This window comes from Lepisosteus oculatus, chromosome 3 (genome assembly GCF_040954835.1).
Source record: "Lepisosteus oculatus isolate fLepOcu1 chromosome 3, fLepOcu1.hap2, whole genome shotgun sequence".
Classification (NCBI taxonomy): Eukaryota; Metazoa; Chordata; class Actinopteri; order Semionotiformes; family Lepisosteidae; genus Lepisosteus; species Lepisosteus oculatus.
The window spans coordinates 4969448-4990573 of NC_090698.1; the positions used below are offsets into that span (position 1 = coordinate 4969448).

Genomic DNA, 21126 nt, shown 5'->3' on the forward strand with positions numbered 1-21126 from the left:
CTTCACGTCAAACGGTGAAATGAGGAGGAATTTACACGCAATCACAACAAGTAGCAATTAACGATTTCAGACTTTTCAAAATGATGCCCAATATAAAAAGCCGTGCATCCAACAATTATTGTTTATTTTAACCATTTAAATCTTAATCTAGATTTGATATATTTCGTCTTCAGACTTTTTTATGTGCTCTAGACTCTTTTATTTGTAGCTCTGAACCGGCCATGAATTCAGTTATAAGCCCCTCCTATTCCATCGGGCATTTATTCGCGACAGTCGCTCCCAGTGTGTGTTTGCAGGGAATGCAGGAGCGGGGTGGTTTACGGCTGTCTGCGCTGGTGGAAAATGGCGGTAGGTGGAGGCGTTTGCCAGCTCAGATAGAGAGTTACAGTTTTAAGTGAAATGCAGTGATTTATAACCCGGTTTCAGCTTTGCTTGTTGCATCTTGAAGGAGGAAGCCTAGAAAGGGTATGTTTACGCACAGTGTGTTTTTTTTTATTTTGTTTTAAACGTTAAAGTAGCAAATTAGCGCAAGGGTGGAGACAGAACTGTCTGTAAGCTCTAGAAGCGAGGCAGCTGGTGGGCAGCTGTTGTCCGACATTGTGCTTGCACTTTCCAGCCGATTTAACATTCAAGCTCCAAGTAATGAGCAACGGGCTTTCTTTGTGAAGGTGCTACAGGTTTGGTTTACCTTTGGTTACAAGTAGGGCGGTGCGCCGGCTCCTCTCAAACCCGGAGCGCAGCGTTTAAGATTTGGAGCGCTCCTCAGTTGAATTTCAATCTTCACATTTTTCAGTATGCAGTGAACCTCTAGCTCTTCACTGCTTATGCCATCTTGTGGAAAGCAATTGGAACAGTTTAAAATGCCTGAACCAGAAGCGTTACAATGTCATTCAGATCTAAAGCTCCGAGTAAAACAGAATTGGCACACATCCAGTTCATCTCCTGAAAAGCTTTCCAGAGCTGTTAGTGATGGTTATGTTGGTTTCTGCCCGAAACAAATTATCCCCCTGGATTAAACAATATTGAATCGGGCTGTTGTTTTAGCTCAACAGATCGAATCCAAAACCGTGACAACTGGGAAGCCGAAAGCCATTAGTTTCACTGAGGGTCAGCATTTTAGGGTCACCACTGGCGAACTGCGGTGTTGCGTGTCGTACGTCAGAGCTGGAGGAGGTGGTTAGTCTCGCAATACCAATGGTTTCAACTATTTTAGAATTCTTGCTGGAAGAAAATGCTGAGTTTTTTTTATTTAAAGCAGAGGTGACTAACCCTGGTACTGGGACTCCTTACAACCCTTAATTGTTTTGAGGTAAATGTCTTAACTGAACTAACAAGTTGCTTTATTGGTCCCTTAGCAGTTATTTCCTAAGTGATTCTCCTTAAATCTGATGGTTAAAGGGCATCCTTCGATATTTTGCGACTTTAAAAACCAATTAACTGTCAAGGTTTAATTTACACCAAAGTATTATATTTTGAGCACTAGAGTGGTCTACAAATGTCACTGGACACTAAGAGCAGTTACTATGGACTGGTTTTGCCAATAAGACCTGCATCGTTCACTTTAAACCAGTAGTTCCCAACCCTGGTCCTGGAGGAAGGCAGTCTTTTTTTTAATCATTTAAGTTCTTTATTGATTCTGTGCTGTGTGTTTGTAACTAACATCCACCAATTACCAGTTCCAGCACTTGATTTCTTGATATGTGGGACTGACTGAAGATGGAAATAAAGTCTAAACAAGGAAGCAGCTTGGTCCTCCATTAGCGCTGGAGGTCTAGAGCTAATCCTGGATGAGCCAAAAGGTGTTCCTTCTGTGCTGGGGAGTAGGAACCATTGACATAACCACAATCAAAGACCTGTGCTTATTGGGGTCTAAGAAACCACTGTAATGTTTCCTGTTGTTCTACAGAACCCACAGTTGAAACTGGGTAGAGGGTCCTGTCGAACAGTAAACGCAGTTTGGCTGTGGAATAACACTGTTCATCTTCATCTGTATGTTGGCAGTTGCTGTTTAAAGTTTTGTTTCGGCAGACTCTTTACACATATCCCAATTACTGGAGGTCTTACCCTGCGCTGATTGCTGCCCAGTACAGTGGGGTACAGATTAACATAGTCTCGGAGCCCTTGGAATCAGATGCCTTTTTATCCAGGTTTCCATTTGGAAAGGTAAGATTGGATGTGCTTGTTCAGTCTCTCTTTTTTTTAGATTAAAATTGGAATGGGAAAACTGTTCCTTTTGTGCTTTTAATGTTCTAGAGCCTTCAAGAAAGCTAAAACTACTGAATCTTAATTTTAAGACAGATGTACCTATAGGTTCTACATTTGATTTTATCAGTCGTGAGGTTTACCTTTACAGCCTCTGTAAATACTCAAACTGAAGAGCACACCAGTTTTTTTTTAATTGATTGAAGGTTTTCTCTGCAGTAGCTTTTTTTTCAGGGCTTAATCAGTTTGTCCTGATTGCTTTTGGATGGTACTCCTGTAAGTGACTCTTTTTTTTTTCCTGACACAGGTCCCAGTTTTTGAAGGTGAAGATGGTTTTCAGATTAATGAGGGCACTGCTATTGCTCACTATGGTAAATGGTTTGCAATTTCAGACTATGAATGCATGTTACCTCGATACACTGCTTTCCACATTTGAGTGGTTCTTGTTTGTAGTGTCCTTTGCCGGTATGCACATGGGACTGTTGCATGGAAAAAGCTGCTCCCCAGTTTCAGGAACGCCCCCGCTAGCTCACCCTGAGTGTACCCTGTGATGTGGAAGAAAAAGGGAACAGTTTGCATAAAGCAACAGTCACAAACTGGTTAACCACAGTCTAAAGCCCTGTCTTCTCTAGATGAGGATACTTTGAAAGGTTAACCGGAAAAAAATGCAGGGAAGTCCAGATCTCCACTGACATCACGTCTGGGTGGCTAAAAGCATTTTGGGGGTCCATGAATTGACATCTCTTAAGCAGATGAATTGGTTATTTAGTCATCTACTTTTGTATCATGATTAATGTGCTTAAGGGATTAAACAAACGGTGCAAGAAGGTTTTCTTTAACCTGGGATAAATCAATCTTGTATATACTCCTGCTTAACACTAGAGGGCAGTAAATATGACATTGGGTTTTAATGGTGAAAGTCCCTGTTGTACAGATTGTTTTTTACTTGCAAAACATTGGAATGCTTTAATACCACAGTTGGTCTTGCTCAGCAGCTCTCGGGACTACCTGCCATAATGTACTTTGCACATCCAGTCAATAGACAACTTACTCTCTTCTGCAACATTTTTCTCATTTCTTCTGGCACTTGATGCCTCTCTGCTTAGTCTGCCTGGGTTTGTACTTTTAAAATCCCTTGTTTAACTCTTAATATGCCTTGGTACCCCTTCTTGAAATTGGCTTGACAAACGTCCCTATGTACTAAACAGAAATTGCCTCTTCAAATATCTAGTCTAACGAGCAACACTATCCAGTTTTAAGTGGTTGGAACTTAAATCCCTTATTTAACCACCATTTCTGATTGTTTTTGTCTCAGTTAAAAACACTTTCCCTTGCTTGGAGTATGTATATTTCCTTAATGAAGGTGCAGTTTAGCTGAAAAAGCAGTTATGTTTTATGCTAATTCTTCACACTGAAGGGTTTTCTGTAGACTTCTGGCCCTTCCACAGTCTCTTTTTTTTTGTGGAAAATTGGTTGGGTGGGGGGGTGACACTGCAGGGAATTCAGAAATGCATGTAATTTTTAAAATGGCCCTTATGAAAGGTTTCGGAAGTTACAAGCAGCAGTCAGATGGGGTCACTGTGCTGAAGAGTCCTCATAAAAAAGCAGACTCTTCCTTGTCCTGAAAGTCTTCCTGACCAGCTTGGTTTCAAATCCAAATAGTGGTTGAACTGCATTTTAAGTTTAAGGTAGGGAGGTGAATTTGGCAACTGCACAAAAAAGGGCATTGCTTAATCACAGTGGAACTGTATCCAGGGTGGACATTTTCTTAGCTCTTTTCCTGTTGAACTTCACCCCGTCTCTTGCAAAGATTCTCGCCATGCCACAGGTTTTTTTTTTACCCAGAGGTAATAGAAAAGATAAACTGTAGTGCTGAGCTCTTTCATAAGGTGCAATAGGCTTAGGGGGGAAATAAGCTTCACCTGTTGAGGTGACCAAGAGCAGGGCTATTTAATTTGTCTGAAGAGATGGCATTATCGCAGCCCACCACTTAATCACTGGTCCACTGTGTGTGGTGCAGTACATTTAAAATGTGCATCACTTACTTCTGAGTCATGTAGGGTTGATTCTGTTACAGCTCCTGTTTCCTAGATAAACAGCAGTTCCTTATCCTGCTTGTCCTTGGCCAGTTAGGTTGGCCACGGCCTGTCGGTGTCCAATACCCGATTTTGTACATGCAGGCCAGGGTGGGTGTGTCAGCTGTCCTGCCTGTCCAGCCACAGGAAACTCCTCTCTGATTAGGATGTCCTGTTTATGATAGAGCCACACCTTGACTCTGAGCCTGTTTCACCATGAGCCTCCTCCCTGCTCTAATCTCCAGGCTAACACTTCACCAAACCCTTCCATTCCTTTGCAGGAGAATGCCATTGTCGTCTCAAGTTTAACGGAAGAAGATTATTAATAGAATATTTCTCTTCTTGGACAGAACTAGCTGTGTGGTCAGAGCTCAAGTTTTGTGTTCAAGTCTCAAAGCACAAATTGTGCCGTTTTTAATCCTTAACTGCTTGTCTCGAGACCACTCGGTTGATTGCATTCCAGTACATTTTTACTAGTCTGTTTTAGAAGTTTACTTTAAGAAATGGCAGGAGGCATTTCTGGCTGTAATAGCTTGAGTATGTGAACTTCCTGTTTAGCCTACTAAGGTTTCCTCTAGTAAGGAATTAACCATGGAGTGCTACCATCTTTAAATGTAGAAACGCCTGTAATCTAATTGGTATGCAGTTTGAGTATTAAACTGTAAACCCCTATGTAATCTGGTTGTGATGCTTGTGCCCATTGGAAATGTCAATGTTGCATTCTTATGCAGTCACTCAACCTGTTCATCCCCATTTTGCTCAAAAGCTACCTTTCCTTTAGAAGGAAGATGTGAACTTGACTTTCCTCCCACTTGTTTTAAATCTCTTGAATGTGTAGAACTCCTCAGCAGCTCAAGACCATTGATTAAAAGGGGAGGAAGGCCAAGCATTTGCAATCCTGTCAAGTAAAATAGCAGAAAATGATGGGGTGGAAATGGCAAAGCTGTTAACTCCCTTACTAGGTTTTATGTTTTTTAAAATTGCCTCAGGCGTTGGAGACCTTCCTGTATTAATGGTGTTAACCCCCTTTTCTCCTGTTTGAAGCTCAGGCCAAAGTTGAAACTGTTAGAAATACAAAACAAATGCATTAAATAATGCAAGGTGCTTGTTACCTTTAAGAAACTTACATGTAGGCACCAGTTTTGACTGCCAGTCCATGAAAACTGAATATTATAGGAACAAACAATGTGGTCCCATAGACATCAGTCTACTTTGGTTCAGTACCCAACTCCTGCCCTTTGCCGAGAAGGACCAGACTTTCTCTGTACAATTGTAAGCTAAGTGATTGTGTCCCCCTGTAGCCTGGTTCACGGTGGGTGTTGTCATTCTGGCCTCTATTGATGTTGATCCCAGCAGCCTCTGGGAGAAGTCCTAACATTAAGACCTCCGATTTGTCAGATCCTGTGCTTCCTTTTGACCCCCCTCAGCACTGTTCCTTCATCTTAAAGGATAATGGGAATCATTACCTACAGTATACTGTAGTTATGCCCAGTACTTCAAAGGGCAGTATTCTACACCAGACTTCTGATTTCACAGTAGGCTTCACTGGTGGAGGACTAAAGGATGAGGAGAAAAGGTTCTGTTGATCAGAGCTGGATTTTGTTGTGTTGGGGGGAGGTGGGCTGTTTCAGTTTTCACCACAGCATAGGGCTTTCACTTTTTTTGATAGTGAATTAGTGTTTCTCAGAATACTGGGATCCAGTCTCATGCTGCTTTAACTTCATGGTTTTTGTGCCCTTAGACTGATCTGGGATGTAATTGAATATTTTAATGTGTTCTTAACCATCTTTTCAGTGTCCCCTGAAAGTTTACGAGGATCCTGTCTTCAAGATAGTGCTTTGGTGCAGCAATGGGTGAACTTTGCCAACAGTGAGATTGTGCCCTCTGTTGCCACCTGGGTCTACCCAACTCTGGGTGCTGCAGACTACAACAAGCAGGTTAGAGCTGGTGTGGGGGGTAGGGTGGTGTCTACATTTTTCCTCTCAGCTCATAACATTTAATTCAAAAGGGAAGTCTTTATTCCTTGATGAAAACAAGTCCATTCGGTGAAATATTGAGTTAAGGTGAGAGAGAGGGAGTGGTTGTGTAGTGGAGTTTTGATGGAAAGAATTAAATTTCAGCCTGCTGTCACCTAGGTGTCTGAGCCTTACTGCATTTTGTACATGAACCAGCAGCCCATACTTTAAAGTTGCACAAACCAAGTGCAAGTAAGTTTTAATCCATAATGTACCATAAAATAAGGTTAAATATTTTTGTCTGTTGCAACAGGCCACTGAGCGTGCCAGAGAACATCTCCAGGGAGTGCTGTCAGTGCTGGAAGAGCACCTGAAGACCCACACGTTCCTAGTGGGGGAGAGGGTGACCCTGGCAGACATCTGTGTTGTGTGTGCCCTGCTTCTTGCCTACACACAGGTCGGGTGACCCTAGCATTCACTTACTCAAATCAAACTTCAGTTCAATTAAGGACCAATTTGAATATGTTATTCTCCAAATGAGCTCCTGCTTTGTGAATTTCCTCTTGCTTGTAATATTTGCCAAAGCCCTGATTTCACTGTTCTTCACCACATGTGACTGTTAACCACTAGAACTCGTGCATAAGGTTTAAGATTTGCCTGTAGTAGAGGTAGCTTTGAGGTCGAAACAAATGTACATCTCATCTAGTGCGTAAGACCTTGTATGCAGTTCTTTAAATAGTTCTGGTTACTGTTACAAAAGATTGCTGCTGTCACTCTGGGGGACTTCTGGGGGCAGAGTCCTCAACCGAGAACTGGATCTTGGTCTTGAAAGAAACTTTCTCTGTTCAAGACCCAGCTGGTTGAGATCCTTGGATAAAATGGTTATTGACAAGCAAGATGGGGGGGGGGGAATGGCTACCTATTGCAGCCACTGAACATTGGGTTGCAAGAGTCTTGAAGTTTTATTTTTTACAGAGTCTCCTGTTCTCCAACCTGTTAGGTATTGGATCCGCCTCAGCGGGAAGGCTATGGCAGTGTGACGCGCTGGTTCTGCACTTGTGTCCAGCAGCCCCAGTTCAGCCAGGTGCTTGGGGAGGTCCAGTTGTGTGAGAAGGCTGCTGAGTGCGTGGGTAAGTAGGGCCACAGCTGGCTAGTCATGCTCTGCTCGGAAACGCAACGTCCAGTTGTTGCTTTTACTCGGGCTTAGATGGTACTGGCAGATCCTGAAACGTGAAAGGATCTATAGTGGGGGGGGGTGAATTAAATGCTAGAAATATGATTTTTTTTCCCATCTCCCTGATGTGGAATTTTTCAAAATTAGCTTCTGCAACAGCTTCAGAAATGGATTTTATGAGCTTTCTTTTTTTTAAAAAAATACGTTTTTAGGTTGAGAGAGTGGAGGGCAAGTTATTAGTATCTGAAGTTTACACGAGGTCCAGCTGGGATTTTGTAAATCTGAGGATCCTCCGGGTTGTACAGGGCAGGTTTATCATGGACCGCTTTCTCCACGCAGGCAAAAAGGTTCCTAAGAATGACCCTCCCAAGGAGGAGGCAGAGCAGTACGCGCTCGATCCCACAGAGGAGGCCATGGCAGCCGAACCCAAGGCCAAAGACCCCTTCGCCAGCCTTCCTAAGAGGTATAAAACCTGACAGCTGAGTTTCTGAAAGCCAATTTGTTTGGTTTATTGCCTGTGTATGGAGGCACAAGAGCAGGGCTTCCACCTGTTTGTTAGAGGGACTTGCTTCCATTTTCTCTTCTTTTTCCTTACAATAGAGGACCTAGAACTCTCCTTCTGTTCTTTTATTCCAGGCAAGGTCATTAGCATAACTGAACCCCTGGCTGACCTCAAGATAACTTGACTTCTTAATTTCAGTTCCTGAACTATTAGGCAACCACCAAATTGTTCGTAGGTCTTTAAAAGCAGAGTTAAGAATTTTAAATCGGACCCATCTAAACCAACTGCTCTCCAAGGGTTTGGTTTTTAAGTGCAGCTGATTAATCTATTCTCCAGGCCTATCCGGGAGAGTCTAAAAACTCTGGTAAAACTGGCCCTCAAAGGTGTGACTGCCTTCGTCTGTAAAGCAGTGATTTTTTTTTTCAAGACTCCGCAGATACTGCTAATTGGTTGTTGCATTGCTTCATGAGACTTGTGATTCTTTTCCCAGCACTTTTTTTGGATAACTTGTAAATGGTGAAGGAGGATTCTGACACATTTTCTAGCTGTTGGGGGGGGGGGAAGTGGTGTAAAAAAAGGCCAAGTTCCTTCCTTTTTGGAGTATCTTGGGGAATCTGCTCGTATTGCAGCACCTTCGCTCTGGATGAGTTCAAGCGCAAGTACTCCAATGACAACACCATGACTGTGGCTCTTCCTTACCTGTGGGAGAACTTTGACCGAGAGGGCTGGTCACTGTGGTACTCAGAGTACAGATACGCCAGTGAACTGGGCCAGGTCTTCATGAGCTGTAACCTCATCACAGGTGTGTAATATGTCAGTTCCAAAAGTCCATAGTTTTCTGCTTTGCGACAAGTGTTTTTTGTTCTTTACCTTACAGCCTATCCAGAGGGCAGTGAACTTTATTCCAGAGTCTTAACTTATGTCTTCCCATGTGTACCTGTGTACAATTTAAATTTCCAGACCACAGGCTACTCTTATATGCTAGGATCTCTTAGACGTCCCTTTTAGGAAAGGTGCAAGCCCTGGCTGTTGTATTGAAAGAGCTCCCTTTTGGCCACTGTAGAGGGGAGAAACAGCACTATGCTGTAAATGAAGCATGTCTGTGTTTGTTTGCTAACTGTAGATGAGGCAGGGGGGACAAGGGTACAGCGTGGATGTTGCTCACATCTCGTACTGCACTTTAATTACCACTCTGTTGCAATGCAAATCGACAGGCGTGGTGACGAGGGTGCAGAGATCATTGTGGCTCTTCACCGCCAGCTAGTCAAACCATACTAGACATGGCTACTGGAGAGGCCACGACACTGACTAAACGTTTTTCTTTCTCACTGCAAGAGCTGCATTTTAGACTTCTTTCCTTGCTGGTTGGGTGATGGAGAAAATCCTACTGTCTTTACAGTAAAGGAAAATGGTTTTATTAATAATATAAAATAAAGTTTATAGCGCCTTTTTAAAGGTGGCTTCTCAAAGCCCTTTACAGAATGAGAACAACAATAAATAAAAATAATACACAATTACAATATACAGAGGAGACTGTGGTGTTGGACAGTACCTTTATCATCTGAGCTATCTGGAAGCCCTTGAAGTTGAAAATGTAGTCTGCCAGTTGCATTTAGTAGAAATATAACTTTGATTTAATCAGCATTGTCTTGTTGTTTTGGCAAAATGGTGAATTTGAGTTCCTTGCAGTGGCGCCATGAAAGTCTTGCCATATTTAGCTGTTGTAGTGTCATGTTGGGCATGGTAGATTTGGTTTGATATGAAGTACAGAAGTACTTGCCATAGTGCTGGGTTTTAGAACAGCTGATGATGCCACATACAGTGGCTAGATTAAATTTGCAACTCTAGTATAATGTTATATGCATGTGCAGATCTGTGGTAAAAGTGCCTTTAATAGCCATTACTATGGTGGATGTATGTGCCCCGTTAAAGTTGTGCTTTGTTTCACAAGATAATTGCTTTCAAACAGCTTGGCATGAATGCGAGTCAAATGTCTTTAGGCATAATCACTAATAAGAAAATGACCTACCTGAGTAATAGGCAGATCAGTCGACCTTGAACATTCTCCCCTTTTACTTTATCAGAATGAAAGGCAAGGAATTTTAATTGTCCCTGTTAGTGACTTGGAGCCATTCATTCCAAATCCTGGCCTTATTCCATCAGTACTCTCCAGTATAACCTGAGTATTGAGCCATGTGCACAGCTCATCTATAGGAGTCTTAAAATTTAATGTGGAAATTGAAAGAAGGTAGAAGCCTTAATTAGTTTTACAGGATCATAAGATGGCAATGGTTTAACCTTGGCTCAAGTAGAGGCATGTTAGATTTTGGAGTACTGCTGTATTGTTTGGTCAAACCACGTAGTGCACGTTATGCTGGGCCTCTGCAGGTCCACTAAGGTTATTGCTTCTGTAGGCATGTTCCAGCGTCTGGACCGGCTGCGGAAAAACGCCTTTGCCAGTGTGGCTCTGTTTGGTGAGGATGGAGACAGCTCCATATCGGGCATCTGGCTTCTCCGGGGGCAGGATCTGGCATTTGAGGTGGGTGGAACTGATGATGGTCCATCTTGGACTAGGACAATGCTTTCCTGGTGATAACTGGTTTTAATGGGACTAACCAGTCGTCAGTCGTGGTCATGGATAGCCACTGACCTGTGGATTTCATGGCTAAAGACCTCTCAAGTTAAGACCAATGAAAACAGAAGCCTCAGTGGTACTTTAGGACTGGGGATAAGTGTTCCTTGTTTTTCAAATGCTTCAGTCTCCTGTAAAAGATTTGGCTCTCCAGGGCCCACTTGTTTTTTTTGGTAGGAATTTTCTTTTGGAAAGGAAAGTGATTAGCAAGGAAGTCTATCCTACACCTTCCTAAAAATAGGAAATGCTTGTATTTTTCTTTGTGTCCTTTTGTGGCTCTTCAGTTCAGACAGCTCTGCTGGGGCCGTGCATTGGTAAGAGGCTGGATTGTGGCTACAGTGCTGAATGAGCACATGAGCACCAGGGTCAGAGAAAATCTGCTTGTGTGCTTCTGGCATGAAGGAGAACTGGCAAATGTTGACGCTTGGTTATCTCTACCAGACCCCCTCCCCCCAAATTGCTAATTTTGAGCACTTCCCAATGAGTTCCCTCACAGACATGAAGCCTGGTCCTACGAATTGTCTTTCCAAATGTTGAAAATGAAAAGCAAGTGTTGGAAGTGCTATGGGCCCTGTGCGGAGGCCCTCACCCTGGCGTTGTTTTGCAGCTGTGTGACGACTGGAAGGTTGACTATGAGACGTACACCTGGAGGAAGCTGGATCCTGACGATGAGGAAACCAAGATGCTGGTGAAGGAGTACTTGTGTTGGGAGGGCGAGTTCAAACACGTGGGCAGGTCCTTCAACCAGGGCAAGATCTTCAAATGAGAATTCAGTCATTCACACCTCTGCCTCTTTGTGTGAACCAAGAATGCCAAGCAAGCCCTGCTGCTTCTGTGTTCTTGATACTGGAAATCTGTTTCCCAAAACCTAAAAGGAACCTGCTGCTATAGTACCTATTTTTCATAGGTCTTTCAGAATACGTTGGGTGTATCGATTCCTTCTCAGTATCATTTGCAATAAAATTAGAACATTTCAGATTAAAAAAAACTAGCAGTTTGGAACAAGTGAGAACCTAATGTGCTATTGATCACTTTCCATAGTGACTAACCCCCAAAAAGCTATGTTTAAAAACTATGCAAGTTTCAGAAATATGCTATTTTACCAATGTAAAGACTGTCAAGCATCATGCCATTCTTGCACTTGAATAAGAACTGAAGCTTGAAGATTACTTATGGTCTGAAACTTGGTAACATTACTGTCCAAAAACCCATGCTCTGAATTCTCATCTTATATTTTGGATGAAAATTGCTCTGCAAGTTTTGAACGGCCTGTTTTTCAGAGCATGCTAAGACTGTATGTTATGGGGAAATTTTATAAAAATGAATTTGAATACACTTCTTGGAGACTGCTTGAATAAGCTTGTAATTTAATTGGTTGCTAATGTAAATGTCACTGCATTCGAAATAAAATGGGTCCATTCATGTCCTAGTTAAAGAAAATGCATAATTTTAAGGAAGCAAGGCTCTTCATGAACAAGTTCCATCCTGCTTTGACCCTTTTTTCCAGTGACAGAGCATTTGATAACCTCTGCTTGCATAAAGTGAATGGAGTGCTTTGTGGCGCTATGATTCACTCTGTAATGCTGTTTGCTTGCATTGATCCAATGCAGTCATGCAAGGAGATCTGTTAAACATTTGTTCAGAGCACTTAGGAAGGTGAATTTCTAACTGATGCAACAAGTTTCATGCCAAGCTGACTGTCACCTAGGATAATGTGACTCCATGCAGCCTCAAACTGCTGTGGGCAAGCCTAAATTGAGAGAATATTCTTGATCTTAAAAAACACTCCAGGCCATAAAACAAACAATAGACCATTTTAGATATTGGCACTAACAATCTAGTAGGAGGGTGGAGAACAGTTGCAGTGCAAATTCTTGGATTTTTGTTCGCCTACGTGTTCTTTTTGAATTATTGTATTGGGCTTGGTGGAGATACCAAAGCTGAAATGAATTACTCCAGGAATGTACCTAATCTTGCTCTGCTGGTATTGGGGAACAAAAGAGCACAAGCTATTCATGGGCATGCTCCTGGTTTTTATGTGGATGTGCAGCCTTCTGTCTGCTTTGTCTTGATTAATCTTGAGGGCTGCCTTAATGCTTAACGTATTGGAGATGCTGAATTCTGCCATGTTTGAAGATTTAGAACCCATCTTTAAAATGGAAGTTACTCCTTAAAACTATATAAAAAAAGGTCCTGTTAATGTGGATTACGTCGCAAAGCAATTGCTCCTCTCCCCCAATGTGAAGAGTATTGCGTTAGGGATATTTAAAATGTTCCCATGCTCCTCATTGAGAAGCATCAGCTCTGAGATTATTGCTGTTCTGTGCCACAGAGCAAATGTTCTTCTTTTTCAGCTTTGGTCAAAATGCTTGTCAAGGTGAGTGGGGATGTGATAGTTACAGTGTTAGAATTGCAACAGTCTACCTCAACACTACCAACGATTGTCCTTTCAATAAAGAGCAATTCAAAAGACTCTTGTCTGACTTGACTGATTTTGAGAAGAGTGCTGTTGGCTTTCCTTGATCTGAACCATACAGGTATTCATGAGTTTGTGGAATTGGGCAGGAGCTGCAAAGTGGTCCTTAATGCCCTGCAGTTCAGACTTCTCTCCATTGGAGTGTCAGGCCTTACATTTGTGTACCAGGGATGCAGTCAATTGACAATCACTTCCATGTCACTTTTCTGTAGGCTACAGCTCCAGTATATATTGAAGCTATGTGGAGGACTACATTTTAAGGCTTTTTCATTTTACAGAACAGCTCATTTAACAGGGAGGGGGAAGAATGCTATTTACACAGTTTTGCTTTCTAAGATGCACGTTTTTAAAGTGAAAGAACTGGGTCCACATTGTGCTTGTTAAAACCAATGGATGGAATGTGATTTAATGCAGCTTCAGTATAACGACTGCTCAGCAGCATGGCCTAATTTACACAAGGTTGCTGTTGTACTTTGTCAGGGCTTTCAGGAGCATTTTTTTTTTTTTTTGCCGAGACTACCCTTTAGTATTACACCTTTTCCCCACTCCTGCCTCTTGGGGAAAGCTCCAAATTTTAAAATATTGGCCAGAAGGGGTTTTATATTAGCGTGTCCTCTGTCCATTTGGAGGAAATGTTACAGTTTCTGCAGTATACCCATTGCTTCCACTGTGGCATCCCATTATTTCAAAAGCGACAAGTGTAGTGTGCTCTGTGGGTTTTGTAAAGCCCAAAACAAGGCGGGGTGGTGGGGGCACATGCAGCGCCTGTTAAATCCATCCTTTGGGACATAAAAGCAAGGGGCTTAACAGTGGCCTGAATTGCTGACTGTGGGCTTGTGCTAATGCCATCCGTTTTGTCAGTCTCCCTCTTTGCAGGGTTCAGTTGCTGTGCCCATTAACAGTGTTTTTGCTGTACTGCTGGGGAGGGCTGCCATTAGGACCCTTCAGGAGAGGAGCATTTCTATTGCTTTCTTTATTTTGCCTTCACCAAGAGTTCCTCCTTGGTGCCTCTGTTCAGAGGATGTGCGAGTGCTTCAGAGGAATATTCAGAGTCACCTGGACTCCACCTTCCAGTGCAGGTGAGTGGCGAGGGGCTGTAGTTGGGGAAGAGCCCTGCACGTATGATTGAGCCAGTGCGGGCTTTTAAGGTTGGACAGTAGTGGACAAGTGCCTATTCAACTTTTTATTTTTTGGTGGTGGTTAGCAAAGGGTCTGTCAATAAAATTCAGTTGAATGACAGTTTTTAGAAATGTGCTTGTACTTTCTTTCTTTCTAATTTGCCATCTGCTGTGGTGCACTTTAAATGGTATGAAATCAATGCTCTGATCTGTACTTCTTTCCACAAGTGGTTCATGATGATAAAAGCATCACTTATGAATATCACAATGAGAATGATTGAAGCAGTTATAGGAGGAAAAGGAAATGATGAGGAAAGCCATTAAGGGAGGGGATATAAGAAAGATGTGAAACCAATTAAATTTGAAGTTAACATTTCTAATCTAGCAGAGGTACTGAAATACAGGACATTCTAGTGCATATGCTTGGTTAAAATAGCTCTGTAATTGACAAGACCACACTGGTTATCCTGGCATGGTGCAATGGTACGGATTAAACCGCAAGGTCATGAGTTATGGCGTCTTGGAGCATTTCTTTGTACCTACAATGAGTTGAAGAGAGGTTACAAAGGAGAGGAGGCCATCTAGAATGTTTCATAATTGGCCCATGAATCTCATCCAGCTGTTTCTTGAAAGAAGCCGGGGTATAACCACATGGCTGGGTAGCTTGTTCCATATTGTTCCCACAACCTTTTTTTTTTTGTAAAATGCTAAATGATTTTGTTTTTTGTTAATGTCTTAAACTGTGGTTTACGTACTTGTCTGATGGGCAGATAATGACTGGGGGGAACAGTATGTTTTACTGACACTGTCTCCAGCCTTTGAGCAGTCCGTCTCTGAATTCACCATCTACTCTAGTGCACCGCCTTTGCTTCTTTTTTTACAGGGTTATATATTTTTTTGCATTCCTACTGCAATTTTAAACACTTCCTTCCCCCACTGGTGTGTCTGTGTGTTCTGTCAGACAGCCGTGACAGCTGTTTCCAGACGTGCACAGTGACAACTCGGAGAGGCAGAGGAACTGGGTGTGGGGCGGAGGGGAGCAGGAATGTCAAGATAATTCCTTACACTTTTATATAGAGAGTTTTTCTGGACAAGCACGTTACAGGAAATGGGGTCTCCAATGTGTAGCCCACACCTGGATGATGCAACGGTGGATCATCGACGACGATGATGCTATCAGTGGGTAGGAGAACAGAGTGATGAAGCCAATTGTCAGATGGGGATTAATAGTAAGTGACGATTGCTAAAGGCTGGGGGGCTAGTCATGTCTATGCCTTTAATGGTCTTGAAGTCCCAGTATCAGTTTGGTTAGCCAGTTTTGTTTGACTTGGTCACTTGATGGACATCACCCTTTCCCCTGGATTTTAGGATTGAAGTGTAATATGGAAGAACCACTATATTGCCCAACAAGAGTTTAGGAGTGTTAGCTTTTCATGACCCGCTGACCTGTGTTCACACTCTTGGCTTTTCTCTCATGGTGTATATGCATAATTGTTTGCTGTACTCTTTTCACATCATGTCCGAGTACAATATGTTTCAGATTTTAAGTAAAAGAATTATATAGCCAAAATGGGAAATAAGACCTCATGGAATAGTGTACTACAAAAATGTCGATATTACATTGGTAAGTCTAGAGTCGAGGAACCAGAAATATCCCTGGGTTTTTAAGGAGACAAAAATTATTTATAGTTATCTAAGTAATCCATTACACAAAGTGCTGTCGGTAGTCTGGAACAAGCTGCCTGGCCACATTATCTGACCTGGTACTGGGACTTTTTCCAAGAAGAGATAATTGGCTGATAGTGGATTTTATTTGTTACCTTGCCAGTGCTTTTCTGGAGCAGTTTATGTGCTCATTGCTGTCTGTTATGCGTTTTTCTGCTATTGTACTCTAAGCCTCAGACTCACCTCTTTCGGTCTGTACTGTCTGCGTGATGCTTCCTCGAAGGTGATGGTGGGGAAATTGCATGTGATGAGCAAACCCAGTTTGAAGCCGGTCTGTGGAGCACTGGCACAGCATCGCCTTGGCAACGGTGAGGTTGCTGTGTTGAGGGTCAAAGAGGTTTCTGGGGCTGGAGAGAGAATCTGGTTAACTGCTGAGGCAGGCAAGCGTTTTCACTATCCACTTTTTTTTTGTTGTTCATGTTGCCCCAGTCAGCTGAAATTCTAACTGATGCTTTCAACTTGGAAAAATAAGGAAAAAGATTTACACCCCAGAAGTTAATGAGACAGAAGTGCTGGCCTGGAAAACAAACTTAATTTTAGTTCCATAAATGTTGCTGCTGTTTCCAACTGCAGAACACCAAGCTTTGCTTCAATTCACAGTGGGGACTGATAACATAATTGGGTTCCTTTGGTTTTCTTTTCATTTAGTCCAACTAGCCTTTTAAGTGTTTGTCTAAAAGTCACTTAAGGATAGAAGTGAAACTAACAGAAGTTTTGTTCACCAAAAGACTAAATCTGAAGGGATAGTTTTGTCAGTATGGCACTGTGTGAAGAAAAGCAATTGCAATTCCAGGAGTTTCCAATTTAAATTGCATTCTGATAATTCATCATCTTCATTAGTCTATACTCATCTGCTGGTGAATGAAGGCCAAAAACATCTCTTTTCAGTTATCAAACACTCAATGTCAAGTAAAAGTGATTTCGGCATGACCATTACTCAAGGGTATAACTCTAGACACCAGGCCACAGGAGTAAATATGTGCCCATGTTCAGTTTCTGGTCATATTTACATAAGAACCAAACGCCAGGCACAAAGCAGAACTTGGGCTGGGTGCAGGGCTTGATGCAGACAGTGTGGTTTGGGCCAGAAGCATTGGGGGAAACGGTGAACACTGTACCATTCTGGGGTTGAGGAGGGGCTGCTGCATTTCATATGATGGGATTCTTGAATAAATTACACTTGCATCTCAACCTTTCCAGTTCCAAAGAATACTAGAAATTAAGCAATACAATTAAGTTCCTTAACTGGATTTAGCTCTTTAGAGGGGGAAAAATCTGAAAACAATAAAATCATTTAAAGGACTTAATGTGGATCTTGAAATGAACTGTAGGATGTTTGACTTGAGCCAGCACAGCTTTAATTTGGCTTCCTGTGCAAAATGTTCTTATGTTCTTAAAGCCAAGCCACTTTTTAAAGTCGGGAATGTGTACTGCATGCGCCCTCCAGGTTGACCACTGTGCGAAGCTCACTCCAGCATGACCACTGCCATGTCTCTGTGTGCGTGCTTGCGTCCCCTCCCCTTCCCCTTCCACATTTGGGAGCATCCCAGAGTAACAGTGAGCCACAATGTCCTGTTTTGTCAGAAGCAGCAGCAGCCAATCAGCCACTGGTTTCCTCCCCCCTCCTCCCGGACTTGCAGCAGTAGCAGTGGGCTTGTATGGATTTCCTTTTCCAGCGCTCAGTTAAGGAGATAGGCTTTTGGCAAAGGGGAACAAGAAATAAGTGAGCGTGCTAGCTTTTAATTCTGCAGGACGGCAGGCACTCTCGATACAGCAGCTGATCTCTGCACCTCACTGGGGCTTTAGACCAAGAGCACTGGGGTAAGAGCTGATTCGTCTGATCTAAGTTACTTTTGCCATCAAACTAAACGATTTCATTTGACAGGGCCAGTCAAAATGCTCTTTTTTTTTCTCCCGGCTTTTAAGAGATTAGAATGAGTTTGCTATTTCTGATTCCAATTCTTGCAAAGAGAACTCTGGTGCTTTCAAAAATGTTTAAGGTGAAGGATTCAAGGAATTTTGACCTAAAGGATGAGGGTTGGTGTCTATTGACACATCAAAACTCAGGTCATTAACAAGCCTGGATGTCCTGTACATCTACAGGATGAGCATAGAAGCTTTTGTTCCTGTACCAGTTATTAAACTCAAAATACTCCTCTGAAATCAATTTCTTCAATCCTTTTTCCAAATCACATTTTCCTCCCTTAAACTTAAGTTTTATTTCCTTTCAGATAAACGAGGAGAACTTTTTGTTCTTGAGCAAATAGTCTGGTTGCTTTAACAAGACCCCACTGCTAATGTGTAGTAGGAAAAATACACTGGGGTGAGATTGCAGTGGGTTAGACATAGTATATTGATAGTTGTCCTCACACTTTCCTTGGGATTTTCTGCTTTTTCCAATGTTCCTGGAGAAATCCCAAGGAAAGGTTTCTTGCTTGATTACTGTAATGATGGCAAATAAGCTAAAGACGTTTTAGTGTACAATTGATCCAACATCTTTTTGTCTCCATTGTCTGTGTCGGAGAGAAAACTATTTCTCATCTTTTAAGTCTTTGAAATGCATTGCATTTTTGCAACTGCCTTATTCCATGTTTGAACCACTGCATTCATTGCCCTGAATCGTTCTTTTCTAAGTTTTAACAGTCAGCCTTGGAGGAAAGCAGACCCAGAGTTTTAGATGGCTCCAGGCTCCCAATTTTTTTTATTTTATACACCAGGGGACAGCTGCGCTGGCAGTCATTTGGTCTGTGATTAACAGTACTTTAATGTAACTCGTTACAGGGCTTGGAATGTGATTCCAGGACAACATGCGTGGTATATTTACAAGGCTTTTGCTCCACTTAACAAAAGGATTTTTTTTATTAGGGAGTTTTTCTGCTGCTTTCCGCCCGCATGGTATTTCAGTGAATAGTTCTCTTTGAGGGTGAAAGAGTAGGGCATATGTCTTCTGTATGGTGGAAAATGCTCGCAGGTTGAGTAAGGACATTGAGGCTTTAATAATGAGTGCTTATGTGCGTAATAAACAATCGTTTTTAGTACCTCCTCTATTGAGATGCACTTGGTCCACTTTATAAAGACGCCCTTGTTTGTGATTCCGATGCTAACTGTACTGACTAGTAGATCTTTTCTGAATGGTAACTGTAGTATATGTTTCAAGAGCAGTGTTATAAAGTGAAATCTTGTTGGGGGAAAAAACACACAGGTGTGGGAAACCATAGCAAAGTGTTGTAAATTCACAGTATGGCATTGTTTTGTAAAATGTATTTGCAATAATATGTTCTGAAGAATGCCAGGAGATGGATGTTGCAGGATTGGGTCATTTCTAAACGTTTGATTTAGACAATCTTGTTTTAAAATGGCATCAACCCATCAAGACCCAATAGCATCGATGGAGGATGAACATGTCTATGTCTTAGCAGAGTGAGAAAGGAGATGTATGGAATATGGAACTCAGAAAACACTTGCTTAAAACGAAATCGCAGTTATGCGCACAGAATATTATTCCGTGTGATTCATGTACATGTGCCAAGCAGAGCTAATGACAGGCTCAGTGTGTCTTATTTGCATCAGAAATTTGTTGCTTCCGTACAAACAAGTGGAATGTAGCAATTATGGTAAGCGGTGTTATTGGCACAACTGATGTGCACTAGGGTGGGAGGGGTCCTATTTTGAGCATGCTGGTTTTCAGGGTTAGGATATGGGTACGGATTAGAATTTGGTTTAGTAGAAGTTCCTGGAGTGTGACATTTGGTGGTGATGAGAGCTACTACTTAACAACTCTTGGGTCCTTGGTTCAGTTCTGGACTGTGGCCTGGCTTAAGGCCAGTGCTTCCAGGATGGGGTTCTGGTTTCTGCAAAACTTACCAGGAATGAGTGGCTTTCAGAAAGTAAGGGGGAGTATGGATAGGGCTATTTCATGGGTTCATGCTTACCTGGGGGTAATGGCAATGGTGTCAACAAAAAGGGGTGGATGCTGGGATTCTGATTAGATCTCATCTTGCTGTAGCAGGCACAGAAATATTGTACTTATAATGTAACACTACTGGTGTCAGATCAACATGAGCTGAACAAAATGTGTAAAAACACATGAGAACATAAAGAATACAAACAAGTAGAGTCCATTTGGTTAATCTATTCTAACATGTTTGGTATCAGCTTGATGAGAGCCTAGAATCACCCATTTCTTGAATGAAGCCAAGATATTGGCTCCAACCCAATGTGTAAAAATAACTAGTTTTTGCCAGTTTTGAACACACTTCCAAAAAAGAAATGCTGTTAATCAAAAAGCAACTCTTTATGTATTACATTTGTCCATAAAATGTTATATTAAGCACTGGAAATTACCACAGGGCTTATGATTGTACAGGGTGTGTTTAATAATTTTTACAGCTCATCTTTTGAAAGATTCTTTTTACCTGGTATCTAATCAGTTGGGAGCTTTGATTTTGACAATTGGGGGGAAAAAAACAGGGTAGCAGCAGAACCAACTAGCAGCTTCAGAACTATTCACGGGGAAAGATGAATTAATCCGGCTAACCCTTTGTTCAGATAACTTAAATGTCTTGCTACAAACTAGCTGAACTGTTGCTTTCTATGACTAGACTTGAGGACCCCTGCTTTAAGAGAGAATCTTTTTATGCCATGCATTTTCCTCAACAACATGAATTATTTTGTACGAACCACCCTTAACTGGCGTGCCTGTGAGCTGTGAACTGGTGTGATGGAACACTAGTGGGGTGAGGAGGAGGGGAGGGTCCTGATCTAAAATAGGCTCTGTTGCACCAGGCAGGGGGGGTGGGGTGGGTTGGGCTGGGCTGGACAGAATGCAAGGGGCTGTTGATGTACTATACATAGAAATGACAGCATTTGTAAAATCTTCATCACTGACAATTCCTGGGAGCTGGAAATGGGTGAACGGTTGCTGAGCACCTTTAAGGCTGCAAATTCAGGATACACCAGCAGAAGAATATTGTATCATGTTTTGCATCAGGGCCTAAGAGGCCAGGCTGCTGCTATTTCTGCCTATTTAATGCAGGAAGCAATATGCCATTCTGTCATCTTTTAGAAAGTGGCTTTGACTTTGGCAATGGGAAACAGTCAGCCCCTCTCTCTGCACTAAGCTGAGCAGGTGTCCCCACACTGCCGTATCTGGGAAAGATTGATGCAAAAGTTCTCAACCCATACTCTGGGTGTGAGAATGTAGGAAATCTTTAAAAACCTACAAAACTGTTTAGCTAGCAACGAACAGTGTTCTGAAAAAAATGTGC

The 21126-nt window shown here is 42.2% G+C and overlaps 2 protein-coding genes across 2 annotated transcripts in view; both read left to right on the forward strand.

Annotated features, from left to right (window-relative positions):
• The first annotated feature begins 268 nt into the window (after positions 1 to 268).
• LOC102692467 (elongation factor 1-gamma) lies at positions 269 to 13012 on the forward strand. The gene is made up of 10 exons (XM_006627639.3): positions 269 to 348; positions 2029 to 2163; positions 2510 to 2573; positions 6072 to 6214; positions 6546 to 6689; positions 7233 to 7362; positions 7746 to 7869; positions 8538 to 8710; positions 10323 to 10447; positions 11148 to 13012. The coding sequence occupies exons 1-10, from the start codon at positions 343 to 345 to the stop codon at positions 11304 to 11306; spliced, it is 1203 nt and encodes a 400-aa protein (XP_006627702.2). The 5' UTR covers positions 269 to 342; the 3' UTR covers positions 11307 to 13012.
• An 899-nt stretch (positions 13013 to 13911) lies between these two features.
• prx (periaxin) overlaps positions 13912 to 21126 on the forward strand; it is a 33307-nt gene continuing 26092 nt past the window's right edge. Inside the window, exon 1 of the mRNA XM_069186352.1 lies at positions 13912 to 14095. Within this exon, the coding sequence (XP_069042453.1) occupies positions 14038 to 14095 (58 nt within the window). The 5' untranslated portion in view covers positions 13912 to 14037. The remainder of the gene's footprint in view (positions 14096 to 21126) is intronic.

What these genes read in the sequence shown, in the direction of transcription:
- LOC102692467 (XM_006627639.3), top strand. An exon ending in GAAGGCTGCTGAGTGCGTGG is followed by an intron (nt 7,363 to 7,745) that starts GTAAGTAGGGCC and finishes TTCTCCACGCAG; the next exon opens with GCAAAAAGGTTCCTAAGAAT. An exon ending in GGCAGGATCTGGCATTTGAG is followed by an intron (nt 10,448 to 11,147) that starts GTGGGTGGAACT and finishes GTTGTTTTGCAG; the next exon opens with CTGTGTGACGACTGGAAGGT.